Consider the following 23,820-nt stretch of genomic DNA (forward strand, 5'->3'; position numbering starts at 1 on the left):
AACTCATTCCACTTAAATTTTATTATAAAATTAATTAATATATACAAGTATGCCCCACATTTCACTAACTTCTTTTTTCTATCCACTGTATTTTATAAAGTAAAACAATTTCTTAAAACTCGTAGTGGTCTGAGACATTTAATCATAGACGGTGGGAGTATTGTTGAAGGCCAACATCAAGTGTCATTTTTTCAAATAGCGTCATTCCATCAAAATCAAAACAAAAAATTATTTTCAGTTTGATACAATATCATTCCTTTCTTCGTAATATCATCTTCCTATCAACTCAACGAACCATTTTGTAACTTTGCTCGTCACTAAAAAGAAGCTGAACGAGGATGTTGACCCTCACACATTCACGGATTTCAGTCTTCATTTTTTTTATGAATAAATAAATTAAGTAAAACTGAAACCCTTGTTTACATCATACACTAGGGTATACCCGAGGAAAGTACAAGTGAAAAGCCACAATTCGGTTTGAATGAAAAAACATGGCAGAGACCAAGAAACAAAAAGCAAAGAACAGGGCCCCAACCAGAACGACCCCATTTCACGTCACCCATCGAAACCCAGAGTGGGCGGGCCTCGTTAAAACCCATTGGGGATAAAACCCCATGGGATACCGAGACTCATCTGTATGCAGTAGGAGTGTATAATTTTGGTTTTAAGTATTTAAGTAATGTTGTTAATTATATATATCAAAGAAGTAGTTATTTTACCTTTGTAAAAATTGGTAACGAAAATCACCCATTTAAAATCAAACCACCAATATGTCGGCTGTTTGATGAAAAAGAAAATTCACTCAAAAAATGTAGAAAGGCGTGACCGTACAACTGCCGCTATATAAAATTCGAAGATTCAATCATCAAATGTGAAGAAAACACAAATAAAACATGAAGGTAAATTATGATACAGGTACAGCTGTGACATTTAATATAGTTATGCAGTGAATATTTACATGCCTTTGTCGGTATCACTAAAATGAATAGAGAATTGATAGCCTGCCTATGTTGTGGAACTATATGGGATGACATCTAAAAATCCAATACATGTTCCATCATATCTTGAAAGTCAAAATCTTGATTTATCCCTTCATTCAATATTTAATTCTTAATAGTAGTATGCAATATGAATATGGAGTACATCTCTAATAAGGCCTAGGTGCATGATTTGGGTTCAATTTTTCCACCATTTTGTTCATGAGGATGCCTATTTTTTAAGCAAGTATGAATATGGAGTACATGTTATACAAGTATGCCTATTTTTTAAGCAAAGATCCAAAAACACAAAGAAAAATGATTCTATATAATTGTACTTTCTATTTTGGTACGTTCTATGGTAGTGAAATCATTTTCATTTTTAGTAAAAGTCAACACAAGTTGAGTATATAATATCGCAATACTCATAGCGAAGAAACGAAGCTTAGCTATCCCAAGTTACAAAAAACAACATAAAAATTGGTTAGCTTTTGCTGATCTCTCAAGCAAAATTCTCAGCTACAAGAGAAATTTTTTTTACTTGTGATTAGAAAGTTACATGTGATTCAAATATTGGATCCAACAAATCAACACCAAAGCTATAAACAAACCAAACAACAACACAAAATCCTAGCCTATCGGAAGGGATTGGGACAGCGCGGCGGCGCCTTAAAGCTCCTCAGCTCCTTGCACACATTATCCAACATGCTCAAGAAATCCCTAACGATCACGAAAATCCTCAGCGGATTGGACTCATCCTTGCTCACATCTCCATGAAAATACTCCGTAATCTCCCTGACAAGCCGCAGCACTCTGTCTTCATCCCCCTGCAGCTCCCTCAGCTTCCTCTCCCCCTCCTCGAGGAACGCCCTCATCGAGCTCACGAACCCCCCCTTCATCTCCTTTCTCACCAGCCCCTGCATCCGCCGCATCCCCTCCGTTAGATTTGCCACCGAGCTTGCAAGCACGTCCAGATCGATGGTGGCCGTTTTCTTGGCGTTGCAAAGCTCGGTGGTCAGGCCGGACACAAGGTCCAGCCCCATCCTCCTGTAGCTCTCCTCCTTGTCCTCGTTCTTGCCCCTCTGCTGGATCTTGCCCATGATGCTGTCCGACACGCGTATCCCCTCTGACCGGATGATCTCCTGCACCACGAAATGGAGGAGGCTCGTCTTCCCATCCGTCCCCTTCACGTCCGAGAGCTTCAGGAGCGCGTCCAGCTTGAACGCCTTTGCGCCTCCTCTTATCGTCCCGATATTCATCCTATTCCCTGTCTTCAGCACTGCCTCAAGGAGCTTCAGGAAGAGGCGGCTCGACCTCAGCTCCTTGCACGCTTCCTGTTGGCAATTGAAACTAAAAATTAAGTATGTTACAATGAGAACTGTCTCGTGGCCCCTCCTATCACCAATTGATTTTAGAATGGAACCAATGGAATTCTATCAGTAGTATTTGAGGGAGGGTGTTACTCCATCATGCTTCAATTGATAATTAGCTAGTTTGAATTTTGAAATGTGACGTAATGTAATGTAACCTCGAGGATTGAGAATGATTTTTTGAGATGGAGAACTTCGTCTTCGAAGGTTTCCCTGTAGAGCATTGCTTCGATTCTTGCGAACGCGAAGGGTATCTGGATCATGGCCTTGACCAGCTTCTCCGCGGACCCCAATACGAGTGCGTCGCCTTTGTAGTTTGCGAGCTTCGCCTCCTCTTCCTTTGTCGGCACCATCTTTGAGAGCGCTTCCAAATCCTGGAGGGACAGGCCTTCCCCTGTTGCAGATCAATTCGCACAATCACCAAACTAGGACATACTTTGCAAGAGGAATGGCATCAAGATACCTCGGATCAATGCGCCACAGACTTGCTCTGCGGTGACGTTCAAGGCCTTGGAGAGTATGGTGATGTTGTGCAGTCTCTTGGGCTCCAGCACGTGCTTGCCTGGAGATGGAGTCTTGCTCTTCGCCTCCTCGATCTTCATCGAATTTTGAAGGTTGTAACCGAAGAGTGATTCCATCATTTCCTCATCAAATCTGCAACATAATAAGCAAGTTTATCAACAACTATATAAATAATTTCCCTTGTTGTGATAGAGCAATGGCAATGTCTTACTCGAATGAACTCGACCGGAGCTTATCCCAAACCGTGGAGCGATTTGGGGCGGCCCTCACTTTGTCCCAGTGGAGTGGCTTCAGCTTTGGCAGCGGACACCCATCTTTTCCCAAAGGCACTTGTTGCGTGCCCAGTGAAGAAGGCAGTGGTGGCGGCGCTGCTTTTCCATTGCCGTTACAAAAAGGAGGTGGACATGGCGGTGGAGGAGGAGGAGCAGAGGATGGCACCGGTAACCTGCTTAGCACAGTTGATGAGGTAAAAGACTTGGACTCCTGAGGCGGCGGAGGAGGTGGTGGTGGTGGAATCTTTGAGGCAGCTGTACAAATAGAAGAATGTGTTTGCTTAATCTCTTCGTGCAGCATATTTTCAGAAGCTTCGCCTACGCTGGAAGCCGAGGCATTGGAAAGCCTCGTTTGCGAATCACTAAACGAATGGAAAGATTCGTTATCATCATCTGAATTTGCCTCAAATTTATCATCAAATTTGTTAATTTCATCTGGAATAATTCGCTCATGCTCCACACCCTCCGAAATCTCATGCACAGTAGTAATCTCTCCGCACGACGAAAACCTCCCACTCTCCATCTCCGAATCCGTGACGTTCACTTCTCTCCCGTCAAATGAATTATCGCCGGAGCAGATTTTTTCAGTGGTGGAGCTCAGTTTCAGGCAGCATTTCTCCGGTTCCAAAGCAGATTCCAGCGAATTGAGGTAGAAAAGATCAGGGCCAGGGCCGGGATCGGATGTTACCTTCTTCACCGAGCTCACAAACTTGGACAAGCCCCTCCTCCTCTGTTTCCTCCGCCGTTTCTTGAATTTCCGGCAGCCGAAAAACATCGCCGCCGCGCAGAGCGCCGAGGTAACGCCGACTGATGCAAGCACCGCAGTCATAACTCTGTTCCCTCTTCCTCGCTCCCCCTTCTGCACCTTGTGCGCCTGCGGGAGCGGGTGGCGGTGGCGCAGAGACGCGTGCGCGCGCCTCTGCACCACCGGAGAAGGAGCCGGAGCAGCAATACCGGGGCCTGGAGCCGGCGCCGGAGAGGCAGAGAAATGAGATAAGTCACCGTTTCTTTTTGACTTGAGCCCAAGCAAGACTCTGAATTTCTCGAACAAAAGGAGCCTTTTAGAGTCTTGATTAGCAAAGCTTTTGTTGACGCCATGATTGGTGTAATCGATTGAGATGAGGGTGTGGAAAGAGATGAGGAAGAAAACAATGATGATGAAAATCACGTGGAGAAGATGCCCCATTTTTATCTTTTTCTTGAGAGAAAACTGTGCACAGCTTTTTGGGGTATAAAAATGTAGTGATTGAAATGAAGAAGTAGGAGAGGGGATTAGTTTGTGGATGGTGAGAGAAATATGGGCAATGCAGCAGTGGAGAAGAAGATGGGGGAAATATTGCACTAGTCTTTAATGCTACTCCAAGGAACCCCTGAGCTTTAGCAGTTGTAGTTGTACTGGTCCTCCTTTATTTCATCTATTAATTCTTCTTTTTCAGCTAATTAAGGATTCTCTTTTTTGAGTGTGTTTAGGTAATTAAGGGTTCTATGTTACTTATGAGTGTGTTTATGTGTTTTCAAAAGACAAGCATAATGCAAACTAGGATTCATGTGGAATTTTTGTAGTGATTCAATCTAATAAGTAGTATAGGAGTGTTGTTCGTGGTGGGGTATTAATTTGTTGGAGTTCACAAGGGTTTGATATTGTAATTTCTCCAACCCATCAAAGGTTACTTAAATAAATGAAAGAGACAGAAATTTGTCCATCACTCTCTCTCATGTGATACTCCCACTTTTAGCTCTATAATACACCATGTGTGCACTTAGCAAGATGGAGTATATAATATGTATGTGTAAAAGCAACATTTTGAGGCTAAAAATATAAATCTATTGTGTCTCTCTCATGTACCTTTTCAAATTAGTGGAAAGTGCAGCATATAATTAGCTGCTTATTGTGCCAAAATTGTATTGCAAAAGGTCCCCATCATGTTTCCTTCCAAACCACACGAGAGAGAGAGGAGAGAGAGAGAGTAACCGACAAATAGTGACATGTGTATTTATGGAATAGGCTTGGCTTAGCCGCTACTTGGAGTCTCTCTCCCACGCTGGCCGGTCGCCGGTATTAGGGCACCCGCAACGCTGTGCCGTTGCGGTTTCTATGCCGTTCCGGCGGAACGGTTCCGCGGCGGCACGCGTTGCAGACCTCGTTCCGTCGCCATTCCGTTCCCATGCCGTTCCCATACCGTGCCGCGTTCCGTTCCGGAGGAACGCGGAACGAAAAGTTCCGCCACGCGCCGAGGCGACGTGGCGGCCTCCCATTCGACGCGTGAAGCTCACTCGCTGCCCCGCGAGTGGGCTTCGTCCCGGTGACGCAATAATTCAATTTTTTTAAAAAAAATTCGAATTTAATAGAAAAAAAAAAAAAATTTGCAACGGTAATGTGACCGTTTTTTTATATCCGTTTTGTATTTTTTTTATTTTTTATTTATTTATTTACTCTATAAATACTCCTATTTCATACTCATTTCAATCACAAACACACATCTATTCCTCTCTATTTCCACCCCAATTTTCATCTCAAATCAACTCTGCTTTCCTTCTCCCAAATTTAATCAAACTAATGGATCCTTTTGAACAAATGCGTCAAATATTGCAACAATCACTTGAAGAAGATCGACGACGGGAGGCCGAAGAAGCCGCGCCGCCCCAACGACGCTCCCATACGTACATCCATCGTAACCGGGAGGAAGCCGCTGCAAGGTTAGTACGCGACTACTTCTGCGATAACCCAGTTTGGGGAGATACGTACTTCCGTCGCCGTTTCCGCATGGGGAAACCTTTATTTATCCACATCGCGAATACTTTGGCAGCCCGGGAAGAGTTCTTCCAGGAAGGGTACGACGCGGTTGGCCGTCCCAGCCACACGACGCTGCAGAAATGTACTACATCATGTATACGTGCATAATCTTGCACAACATGATTGTTCAAGACGAAGGACCCGAGGCGGGAAATTGGTTCGACGACGAATCCCCCGGAAGCTCAACCGCAAGTAGTCCGCCTCGAAGTGGAGCGCATCCGTCTATACAAGAACGGTTATCTATTCGTGCAAGGACACGCGACTCTAGTGCCCACACCCAACTCCAACATGATCTAATTGAGCACATTTGGGCAAATTTTGGCGGATGAAATTATTAAAATTGTGTACTTTTATTTTTTTAGGATTTTAATTGTGTGCTTTTTATTTTTTTAGGATTTTAATTGTGTGCTTTTTATTTTTCTAAAAGTTTAATTTTTTTTAATGTTGTGTGTTTTTTATTAAAGTGTGTTTGTTTTTTAATAAAGTGTGTTTATTTAAATTGAATTGGGTTGGAAATAAAAAAATGAAATTGAATGAATAGTAATTTAAGGAACGGTTAAGGAACGGAGGGTTGCAGGTCCCGTTCCTTAGTTAAGGAATGAAGTAAAAAAGTACAGTGGGGCCCTCAAATAGTGGTTTAAGGAACGGTATAGGAACAGCGTTGTGGATGACCTTAATAGCGCTGTCAAAATTGGCTCACTCTAAATTTTTGGCCGGACTAGATTTTTCTGGCCGTATTGGACTAGATAAAATACGCCCCAATTTTTTTTCCAGACCAGACTGACTATTTCACGTTGCTACTGCTTATACTCATCTAGGGCTGGGAAAATATACCAAAATACCGCACTTATCGTACCGAAAATACTGAATTTTCGGTATACCGTACTTTTCGGTACTGTTTCATATCGTACCGACAGTTTTAGGTACGGTAAAGATATGCATTTTGTATATACCGCGGTATACTGCATCATACCGCAATTGATGTATATACTGCAAATTTATGGTATATACCGCAAATTTGCGGTATATACTGTAAATTGCGGTATATACCGCAAATAACACGGTATACCGCAAATACGGTATATACTGCAATTGCGGTATATACCAGAAATCATGGTATACCGCATATTGCAGTATACCAAAATCACGGTACGGTATACCGATATCACGGTACGGTATACCGACAAAAGCGGTACAGTAACGATATCTAAATTTTGGTATACCGACTTTTCGGTATACCGCAATTGCGGTATACCGACAAAAGCGATACGGTAAAGGTATGATTTTTGGTCATACCGCACGGTACGGTACGGTATGCGGTATGATCATTTCGGCGCGGTATACCGTATCGTTCTAACCCTATACTCATCATCTATTTATTTATTTTTTTATTATGGGAAGGTCGCACCAAGGAATGATATTTTGTGCATGGATGAGACATTGAAAAAATCAAAACTTCGATTTAATATTTCAATTTTAAAGGGCCAGAATTTAATCAAACTTCATCATTCAAATAACTATTAACCCTTAATTTAATAACTAGTTGATATCGAGAATTTGTCAATTCTTTATTTCCGGATCATTTTCCGAATAATATTGATATTAAGTTGCATAACTTAAAGTCTGCTTCAAGTTACTCTATATGGGAAATCAACTCTCAAAACTCAGGTAATTTCATTCTTGATTGATTATTTCATATGGCTATATGGATATATATAAATAATGTGTAGTGATAAAATGTAAACTTTAAATATTGTACAAACTTCAAACTATTATCTGGACTATTAGAAAATGTCAATAAATAATAAAATAACAGCAATAAAAAATATCAACACAACATCAGCCGTTGACATTTTGTTGACTTTTTTGTTGCTATTATTTTGTCATCTGTTAACATGTTCTAACTATTCAAATCATAGTTTGGAGTTTGTATGATTTTCTTTGTTAATGTTTGCGCAGCTGTTATTTTCATCCATGTGTATCTGACATTGCTCTAAGAGCATCCGCAACGCGACGCGGAACCGTCCCGCGTTTCGTGCCGGAGAGACGGAACCCCTGCGCGACGCGTTGCGGCACACCGTCCCGCCCCGGAACCGTTCCCATCTCGTCCCGTAACCCATCCCTGCGAGACGCGGGACGGGCTGTCACGCCTAGTGTTGCCCACGGTTCACGAACCGGCGGTTCCGGTTCGGAATCGCCGGTTCCGGTTCGGTCGAAGGCGGAACTGGAACCGAACCGTGAGGCTATTTCACGGTTCCGGTTCCGGTTCGAAAACCGGCGGTTCCGGTTCCGGTTCGGAACCGCCGGTTTTTCCGGCGGTTTAGGCGGTTCTGGTTCGGAACCGGCGGTTTCGCGGTTCGGTTGTATTTTTTTTTTTTAATTTAAAATTTGGATTTATACAACAAATTGGAACAAGACAATGTATACTTCAAATAGAAATACGGCGAATAAGGAAGAAATGATATCTATTTTATTGAGTTTGAGTTGTAACGGACAACGATACATTACAATTTACAATATGTATACAAGTATACAACATACAATAATGTAATATAAATTTGAAATTTGGACTTATACAATAAATTGGAACAAGATAATGGATAATTTAAATTGAAATAAGACGAATATGATGAAAATGATATCAATTTTATTAAATTTGAGTTGTAACGGACAACGATACATTACAATTTACAATACATATACAAGTATACAACATACAATAATGTAATATAAATTTGAAATTTGGACTTATACAATAAATTGGAACAAGAGTACAAGACAATGGATAATTTAAATTGAAATAAGACGAAGAAGGTGAAAATGATATCAATTTTATTGAATTTGAGTTGTAACGGACAACGATACATTACAATTTACAATACATATACAAGTATACAACATACAATAATGTAATATAAATTTGAAATTTGGACTTATACAATAAATTGGAACAAGACAATGGATAATTTAAATTGAAATAAGACGAATAAGATGAAAATGATATCAATTTTATTGAATTTGTGTTGTAACGGACAACGATACATTACAATTTACAATACATATACAAGTATACAACATACAACAATGTAATATAATTTACAAATAAAAAAACATGAAATGGAGGGAAAAATGGAAGAACTACGGGAACAAGTATAAGTGTATAACAATGCGTAATAAGAGTAGCACTTGAGTAATTAAACAGAAGCACAATAGCACAAATGAGAAATTGGAGACAAAGAGAGAGAATTGAGAGATTGAAGAGAGAAACTCTTATTAACATAAGAGTGTGGTGAATGTAAATGAGAATAAAGGGGGGTATTTATAGATTAAAAACTGGGGGGAAATGGAAGAATTTAATTTCAAATTTATATTACATTATTGTATGTTGTATACTTCTATATGTATTGTAAATTGTAATGTATCGTTGTCCGTTACAACTCAAATTCAATAAAATTGATATCATTTTCACCGTCTTCGTCTTATTTCAATTTAAATTATCCATTGTCTTGTACTCTTGTTCCAATTTATTGTATAAGTCCAAATTTCAAATTTATATTACATTATTGTATGTTGTATACTTGTATATGTATTGTAAATTGTAATGTATCGTTGTCCGCTACAACTCAAATTCAATAAAATTGATATCATTTTCATCATATTCGTCTTATTTCAATTTAAATTATCCATTATCTTGTTCCAATTTATTGTATAAGTCCAAATTTCAAATTTATATTACATTATTGTATGTTGTATACTTGTATACATATTGTAAATTGTAATGTATCGTTGTCCGTTACAACTTACAACTCAAACTCAATAAAATAGATATCATTTCTTCCTTATTCGCCGTATTTCTATTTGAATTATACATTGTCTTGTTCCAATTTGTTGTATAAATCCAAATTTCAAATTAAAAAAAAAAAATACAATCGAACCGCGAAACCGCCGGTTCCGAACCGGAACCGCCTAAACCGCCGGAAAAACCGGCGGTTTTGGCGGAAAACCGCCGGAACCGCCGGTTTTCACGGTTAACCGCCGGTTTCTGGTACAAAAACCGCCGGAACCGGCCGGTTTTGCCGCTGAAAAGCTGCCTCCGTCAGCCCCATCCCTGACGCCTTGATTTACGTGCCCGAACCGGCGGTTCCGCCGGTTAACCGGCGGTTCCGAACCGTCCCGAACCGCCGGTTCGGTGACGGTTCCGGTTCGAAAAATCATGAACCTGAACCGGACCGCGACCCGAATTGCGACGGTTCCGGTTCGGAAAAATTGCCACGGTTCCGGTTCGGAACCGCAACCGCCGGTTCCGAACCGGAACCGCCGGTTCCGGTTAACCGCCGGAACCGGAACCGGTGCGCATCTCTGGTCACGCCACGCCCCATGGCGACGTGGCGCGCCCCTGTGCCATGCGTGACGCCCACTCGTCGGCCCGCGAGTGGGCGTCGTCACGATGACAAAATAAATCTTTTTTTTTAATTTGAATTTTAAAAAAATAAAAAAAAATTTGTAAACGGTAATATTATCATTTATATCCATTTTTTTTACTCTATAAATACTCCTAATTCATCCTCATTTCACACACAACTACACATCTATTCATCCTAAATCAACTTCATTTCCTCTCCAAATTTCATCTAACATCTCATCACAAAATGTCCGGCGAGGGCAACTACGGCGGTGGCGGCTCCGGCGGGTGGGATCTCAACACGTTTAACGATTGGGAGACCATGTACAACATACTGGGTGGTTCCGGTTCGTCGACGCCGGGCACACAGGGTTCGGCGACGCCGGGTGGGTACCAACCACCCACTTTTGACGTGGATGCATACGCTCGTCCCTCCGCCCCGCAGTATTCGCAGGGATTATCCCAGATTCGGGAGGATTTCCCCGTTTAACCCACTCTGGGAGTAGGCCGAGGCGGGGGAGGAGGCCGAGGCAGTGGAAGCTCCAGGGTGGAGTCGGAGGCGGGCGAGGAGGAGGAGGAGGAGGAAGAGGAGGATCTAGGCCAGCATCCGTACAACAACGAAACGATGGCTGTGTACAACGCCTAGATCACCATCTCGTACGATCCCGTTGTCGGGAATCAACAACCCAACAAGTGCTTCTGGGAAAAGGTCACCGAGATCTACCACCAGATTAAGCCGAAAGGGTCCCGGAAGCGCACATATAAGATGCTCCGCTCTCACTTTGGCCGAGTCGACAAACAGGTCAAAAATTTATGCGGCATCTACTCGACCGAAGCGGCGCACTACCAAAGCGGAGCTTCGGGAGCCGACATTATGAGGGCGGCTTTGCGCGTCTACAACCAGGACACCGGTAAACAATTCAAATATGTTGATATTTGGCAGGTCGTCAAGGACGAGGAAAGGTGGGCCGGCGGTGTCCGCTCCAGCTCGGGCTCAACCTCAAAGCGCACGAAGCACACGGCGAGTGGCCAATACTCGTCTGGTGACACCGGTGAGGGCAGCGGCGCACAAGAGGGTGCACTGTAGGAGTTTGCGGGCACGGCCAGCGATGCTGCAGTATCCAGCCGTGGGCGCGCCGCAAGGGACGAAGGCGGCGAAAGCGGCTAGAGCGAGGAAGGGCCGAGGCGAATCAAGCCAGGCGGCTCGAACACCCTTATGGCGGTGTACATGACCGCCATAATGGCGACTTTTCAATTTTACTTTTAAAAAGAACAAGTTCTTGCCAATGCCAGGGGACGTTTGTGATACTTTTCGTGCAATTCAACTGAAATGTTGTTAGAAGATTTCATATGCATAGGACTGCGAATGAAGGCGGTTCATAGTTTAGCACAATATGCAGTGCATTATGATCACCCTACTTAATTGGCTCTAGAACTTTCCTACAAGGATATTGCATGTGACGATATGCTTATTTAATATTTCATTCGTACACAATAAAATTATTAATTTTGATGTATCCAGCCGTGGGCGCGCCAGCGATGCTGCAGTATCCAGCCGTGGGCGCGCCGCAAGGGACGAAGGGGGCGAAAGCGGCTAGAGCGAGGAAGAGGAAGGGCCGAGGCGAATCAAGCCACGCGGCTCGAACACCCTTATGGCGGTGTACATGACCGCCATAATGGCGGACACTTCCCGCTTCTCGCCCTCCCAATACCAAGCCTTGTGGAACGGAATTGTGTATATGGCAGCACAACTTAGCCTTCCGCCTCCTATTGCACCTCCACCGCCTTCGGTGGATGATTCGCCGGCGGAGTAAGTGTTTTTTTCTTTAAATTTGTATTTTAAATTATGCAACGTTTAATTTTTTAGGATTTTAATTGTGTGTTTTTTATTTTTTTAAATTTTAAGTTGTACTTTTTTTTGTGTTGTGTGTTTTTTAATGAAGTGTGTTTGTTTTAATTGAATTGGGTTGGAAATAAAAATAAAAATAAAATTGAATGAATAGTAATATAAGGAACGGTTAAGGAACGAAGGGTTGCAGGTTCCGTTTCTTAGTTAAGGAATGGAGTAAAAAAGTACAGTGGGATCTGTAAATAGTAGTTTAAGGAACGGTTAAGGAACGGTATAGCAACAACGTTGTGGATGGCCTAAGTAGGTGCACTCCTTCCTTCTTGCTTTCTAACTTCTATAGAGACCTTCCCCTTCTAAGCATAAAATAAATGAAATAAATAATGTTATACTATTGAATACATATGTAAGTCTCCTAACTTCTTTCCCCACTAGCTTGTTTTTTCTCTACCTAATTTCTTCTCATACTTTTTGTTCCACCCTCAACGAAAGATGGTAGAGACCTGTGGATGTGGACCAACGAAGAGAGGTGAGCTTTTGAAGTCGGAGTCATTGTCCACAATTCATATGGAAAGGAGTCAATTTTCTAGTGTGTGTGTTGGTCTAATAACATGTTTAATGCTCAATATCAAAAGTCTCGAGTTCGAGTCTACCGTAACGTGACTTTTCAATTTTACTTTTAAAAAGAACAAGTTCTTGCCAATGCCAGGGGACGTTTGTGATACTTTTCGTGCAATTCAACTGAAATGTTGTTAGAAGATTTCATATGCATAGGACTGCGAATGAAGGCGGTTCATAGTTTAGCACAATATGCAGTGCATTATGATCACCCTACTTAATTAGCTCTAGAATTTTCCTACAAGGATATTGCATGTGACGATATGCTTATTTAATATTTCATTCGTACACAATAAAATTATTAATTTTGATGTATAATAGGGCAAACTATTAGAAAATTTATAATTTTTAATTAAATTCTAGTTCTTACCCGCAATTTTAATATTAGTCGTACAAATAATAAATGTTACTCCCTCTTTCACACAATAAGAATCACATTTCACTTTTATCATAAATACTTAGTAAGTAGGCTCCACATTCCACCAACTTATTTCACTCACATTTTATTATAAAACTAATATATTTTCCATATAAGTGGGATCTAAAGTCTAACTTATTCAATCAAATTTTCTTTATATTTCTTAAAACTCGTGCTCACACTAAATGTGACTTCTATTAGGGGACGGGGGTAGTAACATTTTACTCAATTTTTCACCGACAAAATATCCCGATTTGTATTTCTTGTACGTTGCTGATTTGGTGACACACATATTTTAAATGGATGATGTGATTGCGTTGTTTGCTAAGTGTATTGAGAAAAAAATAAAATTAACGGGCGATCTTGTCTCGGCTCCTCATAAAATTTTTTAAAATGTCACATTAGGTATAATTTCATTCAAATTAGACTTATAGAAAAATTGAGAAAAATATTAAAATTCATAATTTTTATGTCCCATCTTTAAAGTTGGTTCTCTTACAATTTATATGTCATAATATATTCCACTAACTTTTTCCACTGATATTTTATTCTTTTAAGTTTAATTATACGCAAAGAGAGTAAAATAGAGTCTTTGCGCTAAGAAAAAAAAATGAAGAGAAAGAGTATATTAGAGTCTTTCCGCTAAGGAAAAAAAAAGAGAGAGAAAAGAGTACAGAGAGAGTCTTTCTGCAAAGAAAAAAGAGGAACAGAAATTCAAACCTTAATTCCTAAATAATGAGGATGGCAATGAATCTATGACATACTGATTCTATTTCTATATACCAAGCTAGCTAATATAGAGCCTGACGTGCAGTCTGATAAAATGCATTAATATAATGAAATTAATGTGTTCGGCTTGATATATATAGCCATTGCAAAACGGGGTTGCATTGCCTATGATACTAAATAGCTCAAGACAGTTGACACTTTTTTAATTAATAAATCCCAAAATGATACTTTGGAATTACTACATTGAACTAATGCGTTTTAAAAAAATTAATAATCTTTTACATCTATAAAAAATAATCTTATTTTATTATTTTGAATGTTCATAAAAAATAGTTTTATTTTAAAAATGAAAACTTTCTCTAGTACTACTTTATTCATTTTTTCTATTTTCTCTATCATATTTTATCAATTTTTCATTCTCTCTATTATTTTATTAATTTTTCATTGAATTCATGCCATCCAACAATGTATATGTTTTTATGGATGAAGTGAGTACAACAATTCAACTAAAAACTAATACGATTTGAGGAGAAATTAATACAATTCAACTGAAAACTAATAATTCCATTGTACTTCTTTTGTCTGGAGAATGGAGATCAAGTTAATAATAATAGAAACTTTTTTATACCTCCACTCCAGATTAGTGAATGCAATGAAAATGAGAACACAATTACTTACCGCATTTATTTGGATTATTATGGAGGTTATGGTTGTATATTAGGCCCAAATTACGATACTTTCATCCATGATAAAATAGTTAAAATAGCTAGTTCAAATCATTGGTTTAAATTGTTATTAATTGTCACGCTCTAACCATTTTCAAATTAATAAATATTTTTGGTACATTATTATTTTTCCACCTACATTATTTTAGACGGACTTTAACGTTAAATAGACCATATCCAATTAAATCACTTTTTAAAAGTAAACCCCTTATGATTTTTTTTATCATTAATTTTCAATAGTTTAAAACTTTTGAAATATACTCCATCCGTCCAATAAAAATATATGCACTTTCCATTTTCGTTCGTGCACAAAAATATGCATTCCATTTTTATAAAGTTATCTCAATTTATTACCCCTTTACATCAATTTATGTACAACTTATATCACCATTAGATACTATTAATAATATATGTTTCACTATCTACTAACACTAGTTTAACTACTATTCTCTCTTGTTTGTTTTATCAATTTTGTCGTAATCTAAATTCTTCATATTTATAATGTAAGAGCATCTCCAATGGTTCTGGACAAGTCATAGGCTAGCCACAACTCCTCCTCGCCGCCCTCGTCTGAGCCCCCAACTGTGCCGCGGCGGCATCCAAATCGACCCGCATACTCTCGAGCATTGAGTGAAGAAACCTCTTCTCCACGGGGTCAGTTGCCGCCTTCTAGTCAGCTAAGATCTTGTACATCCGAGCCCGCATTTGTTGACGCGCGAAGAAGGCGAGCTCGGCTGTCGAAAATTAAATTAAAAAAATATAAAAATTAAATAAAATAAAAAATCGACTGGCCGATCGCTCGCCGATCGGCGAGCGCATCGGCCAGCGCCCGAAAATCGGCGTGCGCTCGCCGTTTTTCTCGCCAATTTGCCGCTCGTCGGTTGCAATGGTTCGGTGAGCGGACCGGCCAGCGTTAGGAATCGGCTAGCCGGTCCGCTCACCGCCATTGTGGATGCTCTTAAGAGCACTCGCAACGCGGGCCGCCGGCGTTCCGTGGGCCGTTCCGCCGGAACGACTTCGCAGCGGAACGCGTTGCGGTGCATGGTGTCGTCGAGGAGCCGTTCCCAAGCCGTGCCGGGTGCCGACGACACGACCCGCGGCACGGTCCGTGCCGCCACGCGCTTCGGCGACGTGGCTCTCCCGCGTCGTGCGTGACGCCCACTCACCGGCCCGCGAGTGGGCCGGCGAGTGGGCGACGTCACGTGCTGACGCAATAATTATTTTTTAAAAAAAAAATTCGATTTAATAAAAAAAAATTTAACGGTAATATTACCGTTTTTATACCGTTTTTTTATTTTTTTAATTTTTATTTTTATTTTCTTATTCTATAAATACTCCTAATTCATCCTCATTTCACACACAACTACACATCTATTCTTCCTAAATCAACTTCATTTCCTCTCCAATTTTCATATTCAATCTCTTCACAAAATGTCCAGCGACGGCAACTACGGCGGTGGCGGCTCCGGTGGGTGGGATCTCAACGCGTTCGGAGATTGGGAGACCATGTACAACACACTTGGTGGTTCCAGTTCGTCGACGCCGGGCACCCAGGGGTCGGCGACGCCGGGTGGGTACCAACCACCCACTTTCGATGTGGATGCATACGCTTGACCCGCCGCCTCGCGGCCTTCTCAGGGATTGTCCCAGATTCGGGAGGATATCCCCGTTGCACCCACCAAGGGAGGAGGCCGAGGCGGTGGAAGCTCCAGGGCTGCGTCTGAGGCGGCCGAGGAGGAGGAGGAGGAGGAACAGGAGGATGAACCGGAGGATCTGGGCCGGCATTCGTACAGCAACGAAGAAACAAAGGCGGTGTACAACGCCTGGCTCACCGTCTCGTACGATCCCATCGTCGGGAATCAACAAGCCGCCAAGTGCTTATGGGAAAAGGTCCGTGATGTCTACCACCAGACTAAGCCGAAAGGGGCCCGGAAGCGGAAATATACAATGCTCCGTGCTCACTTTCGCCGAGTCGACGTACAGGTCAAAAAATTCTGCAGCATCTACTCGGCCGAAGCGGCGCAATACCAAAGAGGAGCTTCGGGCGCCGAAATTCTGAGGGCGGCTTTGCGCGCCTTCCACCAGGACACCGGTCTACAGTTCAAATTTGTTGATATTTGGCAGCTCGTCAAGGACGAGGAAAGGTGGGTCGGCGGTGTCCGCTCGAGCTCGGGCTCAACCTCAAAGCGCACGAAGCACACGGCGACCGGCAACTACTCGTCTGGTGACACCGGTGAGGCCAGCGAGGGTGAACCGCAGGTGTTTGGGGGTACGGGGTATCCAACGGCCGACGAATACGGGGGATCCAGCCGTGGGCGCCGTCGGCCGCAAGGGACGAAGGCGGCGAAGGCGGCTAGAGCGAGGAAGGGCCGAGGCGAATCAAGCCAGCCGGCCTCGGGATCGGACTCGCGGGGATGCTCGGACACACTTATGGTGGCGTACATGACCGCCACAATGACGGACACTTCCCGCTTCTCGTACGCCCAATTCGCGGCCTGGTGGAACGGAATTGCATATGGCAGCACAACTTGGCCTTCCGACTCCCCCTCAACCTCGACCGCCTCCGGAGGAAGATTAGCCGGCGGAGTAGTTTTTTTATTTTTCCACGTTTAATTGTGTGTTTTTTTATTTTTTTAGGATTTTAATTGTGTGTTTTTATTTTTTTAAGTTTAAGTTGTAATTTTTTTTAATGTTGTGTTTTTTAATAAAGTGTGTTTGTTTTAATTGAATTGGGTTGGAAATAAAAATAAGAAATGAAATTGAATGAATAGTAATTTAAGGAATGGTTAAGGAACAGCTAAGGAACGGAGGGTTGCAGGTTTCGTTCCTTAGTTAAGGAATGGAGTAAAAAAGTACAGTGGAGCCCGCAAATAGTAGTTTAGGAACGGTATGAACCGCGTTGTGGATGACCTAATAAGATGAATAATTATTGCAAAATCCGCCTCCCTGTCCTTACTGTGGTGGACTTGGTTTGACTGCTCGCCCAGCACCCAAATAAGCTTCAAACTATCCGATTTCTCATTCGAATCTGTTATTTATGACAGCCGATCGACGCCGTCACCAGCGTAAAGCATCACACAAGTGCTGATGAAGTCCATCTCATCGGCCTTTCACTCCAAACCCACCGCGCGATATGCCCGCATTCAAACCCAAAATGCTCATAAACCCACAGCGGCATTTCGTCAAACACTTGGCAGATGCGTCAAAGCCCCTTCTCTCCCGCTCACTCGCATCCCATTCTTCAACAAACCCCCATCACTTCTACACCTCGCTCTTCTGCACTCTCATCCACCTCTTCCTCCGCTGCCGCCGCCTCTCCAAGGCCGTAGCCGCTTTCTCCGCCATGAGGGATTACAAATTCACGCCGGAGCTCCCTGATTGGAACGCCCTCTTGCACCACTTCAACTGCGCCGGGTTGGTTCATCAGGTAATACTTATGTATCAAGAAATGATCTTTTCTGGTGTGAGGCCAAATGTGGCTACCAAGAACGTTGTCGTTCACTCTCTCTGTAAAGTTGGAGATTTCGATAAAGCGCTTTCCTTTTCCAGGGATAACAAGGATTATAGGTTTATGAGTGATATAGTTACTTATAATACTTTAATTTGGGGGTTTTGTAAATTCGGATATGTAGAAATGGGACTCGGGTTGGTGTCGGAGATGGTGAAAAGGGGTGTAAACTGTGATAGTTTCACTTGTAATATATTGGTGAAAGGTTTTTGTGATAAGGGTTTGCTGGAAGATGCTAAATTGGTTATGGACACCATGTCTAGTGGCTTAGTTACAGATGGAACGGTTGTTCGTAGAGATGTTGTTGGTTTTAATACCTTGATAAATGGTTATTGCAAGGCTGGTGAGGTTAGTGTTGGTCTACAGTGGATTGGGCGTATGATGAAAGAGAGCTTGCTGCCTGATATAGTTACCTATAATACTTTGATAGATGGATTTTGTGAGACGGGAGATGTTGATTCTGCAAAGAGCCTCATGGAAGAACTCTTAGAGTGTGATATATCTAAAGTTGTCGATGAAGGAAAATGTGGTGTTGTTGCTGAAGTACGTCAGAGGCCAGATCATATTACATATACTAATTTGATTGGTGGATATGGCAAGCATCAGCAGATGGAAGAAGCATTGGCACTATATGAGGAAATGCTGGGAAATGGAATCGAATCTGATGTAGTTACCTTCAGTTGTGTTATAAGCCTACTTCTTAAGAGTGGGAGATTTTCCGAGGCCAAGTACCTATTTCATGAGACGATAAGGGTAGGTGTGACCCCAAACCATGTTACCTACTCAAGTTTAGTTGATTTTCTGTTTAAACGTAGTGATGCAATGGCTGCATTTGGCTTGAAAAGTCAAATGGTAGTTCGCGGTATCACATTTGATGTGGTAGTGTTCACTACATTTATTGATGGTCTAATTAAGGCTGGGCGAGTTAGAGAAGCTGAGGATATGTTTCAGAATCTTTTGGATTCTAATATCGTGCCAAATTGCATCACATATACTGCATTGATTAATGGTCTCTGTAATATAGGTGACATGAAGGGTGTGGAATGTCTAATGCAGCAAATGAAGGCGCATAATGTATTGCCAAATGTGGTAACTTTTACATCTGCAATTAATGGCTACGTGAAATGCGGAATGCTTGAAGCAGCTATCGATATACTACGAGATATGGTTTCCCATAACATTTTGCCGAATGCTTTCACTTATAGTTCCTTAATATATGGCTGTTTTAAGGCTGGTAGGAAAGAAATTGTTGAAGGTCTATATGAAGATATGAAAATGCGGGGGTTGAAGGATAACATTTTTATACTTAATGCTTTTATGATCAATCTTAAGAAGGAGGGAAGGATTGAGGAGGCAGAAGCATTGTTTAAAGATTCACTCTTTAAAAGATTAGTACCAGACCGTGTTAATTACACGACCCTGATGGATGGACTGTTCAAATCAGGAAAAGAGTCCTCTGCTCTTGAGGTTGCCGAGGAGATCACAGCTAAAAATATAGGGTTCGATATTATCTCCTATAATGTCTTACTTAATGGATTGCTTAAAGGTGGGCACTATGATATGCAATCTATTTACACTGGAATGCAGCAGTTTGGATTAACTCCAGATCATGCCACGTTTAACACCTTAATCAAGGCATATTGTAGAGAAGGGAAATTCGATCATTCTCTTAGACTCTTGGATGAAATGAAACTTCATGGATTAAAGCCTAATGCAATAACCTGTAACATTTTGGTAGAAGGATTTGGCAAGGCTGGCAAAATTGATGAGGCAATGGATTTGTTAAAAGAGTTTTCTGTTGCAGGGTTACGCCCAACAGAAATTATTCACAAAATTGTGCTTACAGCTGCTTCAGAGGCTAAAAGGGCAGATATCATCTTCAAGGTGCACAAAAAGCTTGTTGCTATGGGGCTTAATTTGAATCTAAATGTTTTTGGTAATCTAATAAATATTTTATGTGGGCTTAAGATGACTAGAAGAGCATCATCTGTGCTAGAGGAAATGAGTAAAGCTGGTTTCCATGCAGACACTGTCATTTACAATGCTTTGATTCAAGGCCATTGCAAAAGCTCCCATTTACAGAAGGCTTCTGATGTGTACTCCCAGATGATAGCTGAAGGAGTTCCTCCAAATCTTGCAACATATAACATTCTTCTTGGTGGTTTTGCATCAGCTGCGTCGATGCATGAGGTAGCTAAGCTCCAGCTGGAGATGGAAGAAAAGGGGTTTGCTCCAAATGGTACCACATTCGACATTTTGGTTTGTGCCCATGGGAAGAGTGGGAATATGAAGGAATCAATAAGACTTTATTGTGAAATGATCACCAGAGGTTTCGTTCCTCGAATCAGCACATACAACGTTCTTGCCAGTAATTTTGCCAAGATGGGAAAGATGAAACAAGCAATGGAGCTTTTGAATGAAATGCAAACTAGAGGGGTGCCCCCAAATTCCTCAACCTATGACATTCTTGTAACTGGATGGTGCGACCTATCTTATCACGAAAGATCTATGAAAAAATTGTGTGATGCTGAGGCAAGGAAGTTGTTTACTGAGATGAATGATAAAGGTTTTGTTCCAAGTGAAACTACTATATGCAGACTGAGTCCTGTCCTTGCTAAGCCAGGCAAAGTGGCTGAAGCACAAAGACTATTAGATAGAATTTACAAGACAAAGAGATAGTTTCTTAGTGTAATTGACAGGGGATGAGAGGAGGAGTAGTATAAGAGTGGGTCTGTCATCGTATTAACCTTCCTCTATAAGGCTGGCAAAACAAGCATAAATAGTTTATAGGGAAGACAACAGTCTTCGTGGACTTGGAGCAGACTTCTCCTTGTACAAAACCTGAATCACCAGTAAAAGAGTAAGTCTTTCTTGTAGAATTAGTTTATAACATTATTACACATGGCATATTTTGGTTCATACATGTATATCCATTCATTTAGTTAACATAGTCCTTTGTCAGGCTGCACAATACAGTTTTTAACTAATATTCAGAAACAAATAGTATTCACTTGGCTCATCAGATACATTCTGTTGGTGAAACAAACTTTCTAAATCTAGGTTCTATCTGGACTGTATCACAATATCAGTTTTCCATTCTGCCCAATTTTAATAACTTTGGGATTGTTGATGGTGTCCTTTAATAAATCATACACTTCTATATTTACTTCTAGCTTGCAGTATCATGGTCATGGCTGGTTGTTTTTAAGACTCTTGGAACATAAAAGTGTGGTAGTGCTCAATGAGGCTGAGTGGTTTATGGTGTTGTATCATTGTGTCAAATGTTAATGTTCTAACTTCTAATAACTGAAAAGGATTTGTGTAGTTTCTCTTACCTCAATTCCGGCTACTTTTTCCTCGAAGATTTGGATATAAAGATGAGATGTTAATGATATTAATTGCTACAATTAAATTACAGTTACCGCAATTAGCAATGTGGAGATGAAAAACCAAACCAATAATTTTGTGTACTGAGCATCGACAACCAGTGTTGATCTTGAGTATTTTCTCCACTAGATATATACTTTTTGTATCTTTTAGCTTTTTCATATTGATTCATATCCTGTCAAAAACCTATAATATGACCTTTTGTGATGTACTTTTCTTTTTATTCTCATTTTCAGGTACTATATGGTGTGTCTTGTAACTGCTGATTCTCATGGTGCTCCTTCACCCCATTTCATATTTTAAAGATGAAGAAAAGCTGCGAAAAGCCATCTACCAGTTCAATTGTAAAGAACAGTGAGAATAGTAGCAGCTCAACCATACAGAGGCTGTTTTGTGCTTACAGATGGAGTTGCAGGAGGAGCATATGAATCCCAGGTGTTGTCTTTTCAGTGATCTGGTGATGGGATAAACCATTGTGAAGCTAATGTAATTAGTGATAAGGCTAATAGCAAGCATAGAGCTTACCAGCTTGTACACCCAGGTTGAAGCTGGAGCTCATTGGTCTCATATGGTAATGCAATCGTGGTTTTTCGAGAAATTCCAGTACAACTGAAATGGAATGAAGATGTTACATGCTGTGGAATTAGTTGATCAGGTGGAAGAGCTTGTTGATTGTTAGATATTCTCGGTGACGAATAAAAGGTATCTTGACAAATGCTTTATTCATTCATGCTTAGCTATACGTTTTTAACCCAACCCTTGATTTGAATTCTTGAAAATGTGCAGTCTATTAAATAGTAACCATATGATACTAATCATTTTTGCACTTCCAGCATCATAGCACTGACGTTTGGCTAGCTGGACCGTACATGGATTTATAACACAATAAGAAAATACAAGTCAGAATGCTGCTGCTTTCTCTGCTGAGAAAAAAAAACAATCAAAATTTGCTTCTCCTTCGCCAAATGTCCACCCCTCGAATCAGAAAGATACTGCCAGCGGTTCCTAGAGTCTGGCGATGGTGACTGATCAGAATTTTTGGTGGCGGAACTCTTGCTGGTCATCTCCCTTATGTAGGTTTCTCATATAAACTGGTTGTCTTTAGTTATTGATAGTGTGGAGACATTTTCCCTATTTGAACGAGATTTTGATTGATTTATAGCATTTCCATATCTTAATGCTTTTCTTCTCCGGTTAATAGCATTGACAAATTAATCTGTTTTGAATAGTCACAGATTCTGCTTAGTGGAGAAGAAGTGAGGCATCTTTGTTCAGCTAACCATACTAGAAGTTCAAACTTTAGCTATCATTTTGTATAATCCTCAACAATTGTAGGTTGAGCGAAGGGGCGTTTGATCACTGAACTCTGGCAGCATGTCCGCTTTGGAGGCAATGAGTAGTCGTGCTAAAGCCTCTTGTGGTGATGTGGGGTGAACGCGAACACCTACTCTATCAACGGGGCAGTACGGTGGCTCAGTGTCTGAGGACATGAATCCAGTGACCGAGGATGCGTAAGCGAACAAAGCAACTAAATATGAGATTCATACTCATTGGTTTTTCCATTACTGCATCATTATAATTTTTGTACTACTATGACGATTAGAGGAGCAGTAGGATTTTGGATTTAGTTGCACGATTTTTCTAAATAGGGCCAATACTTGAAAATTACACTAATTATATGTCAATTTAGGTTTTCCCACCAACTTTGAATGTGGTGGAAAAAATACAGGAATTTTTAGTGTGTAAACCAATTGCTCACGGTAAAGTACTATGACAAAATTAAATCCTATGTGACCTGTGTAGTGACAATTTAAAATGACGTGGAGATGACATGTTAAAATTAGTGTTGAAATGGTAGGTCAACGCATAAAATTGATATCGTTTGGATGATCAATTTGGTAAATATTTTATATGTAATTCAAACTTTTAATGTATTTTTTGACGAAATGACATCATTTTGTTACACATTTTGATATGTCATTTCAAACCAAGACGAACTCGTTTTGAACTTTCAAGCATGACAACTTGGATTTAATTTTTAGTTATGAGGGAAATTACCTACTCATTAAAAGTTCATTTATTTTTCACGTGCATTCAAAGTTTGGTGGTTAAAATCTAAATTGACATATAGTAAGCGTATTTTGGGCTATTAGCCCTTCTAAATACTATTTACTTAAAACCCATCTAACAAATTGAATTCTGGTACCAGTCCGAAAAATGTTCTATTTATGCATTTTATTTTCTTCATCAAA

At 40.9% G+C, this 23,820-nt stretch overlaps 2 protein-coding genes across 7 annotated transcripts; one reads left to right on the forward strand and one right to left on the reverse strand.

Annotated features, from left to right (window-relative positions):
• Window positions 1-1,379: 1,379 nt before the first annotated feature.
• LOC121801578 (formin-like protein 11) lies at window positions 1,380-4,516 on the reverse strand. Its single transcript, XM_042201097.1, has 4 exons — window positions 3,081-4,516; window positions 2,811-3,001; window positions 2,506-2,741; window positions 1,380-2,311 (listed from the first exon to the last, which is right to left on the reverse strand). Exons 1-4 carry the CDS (start codon window positions 4,325-4,327, stop codon window positions 1,613-1,615), a joined length of 2,373 nt encoding a protein of 790 aa, XP_042057031.1. The 5' UTR covers window positions 4,328-4,516; the 3' UTR covers window positions 1,380-1,612.
• A 13,126-nt stretch (window positions 4,517-17,642) lies between these two features.
• LOC121798915 (pentatricopeptide repeat-containing protein At5g14770, mitochondrial-like) lies at window positions 17,643-23,334 on the forward strand. 6 transcript variants are annotated; one of them, XM_042198179.1, is made up of 4 exons: window positions 17,643-21,041; window positions 21,805-22,270; window positions 22,402-22,641; window positions 22,798-23,334. In XM_042198179.1, exon 1 carries the CDS (start codon window positions 17,807-17,809, stop codon window positions 20,858-20,860), a length of 3,054 nt encoding a protein of 1,017 aa, XP_042054113.1. In that variant the 5' UTR covers window positions 17,643-17,806; the 3' UTR covers window positions 20,861-21,041; window positions 21,805-22,270; window positions 22,402-22,641; window positions 22,798-23,334. The 6 variants fall into 6 exon arrangements, with proteins under 6 accessions (XP_042054113.1, XP_042054114.1, XP_042054115.1 ...); XM_042198180.1 differs by having other exon boundaries at window positions 22,804-23,334; XM_042198181.1 differs by having other exon boundaries at window positions 22,904-23,334.
• Window positions 23,335-23,820: the final 486 nt, after the last annotated feature.

This window comes from Salvia splendens, chromosome 4 (assembly GCF_004379255.2).
Source record: "Salvia splendens isolate huo1 chromosome 4, SspV2, whole genome shotgun sequence".
NCBI lineage: Eukaryota > Viridiplantae > Streptophyta > Magnoliopsida > Lamiales > Lamiaceae > Salvia > Salvia splendens.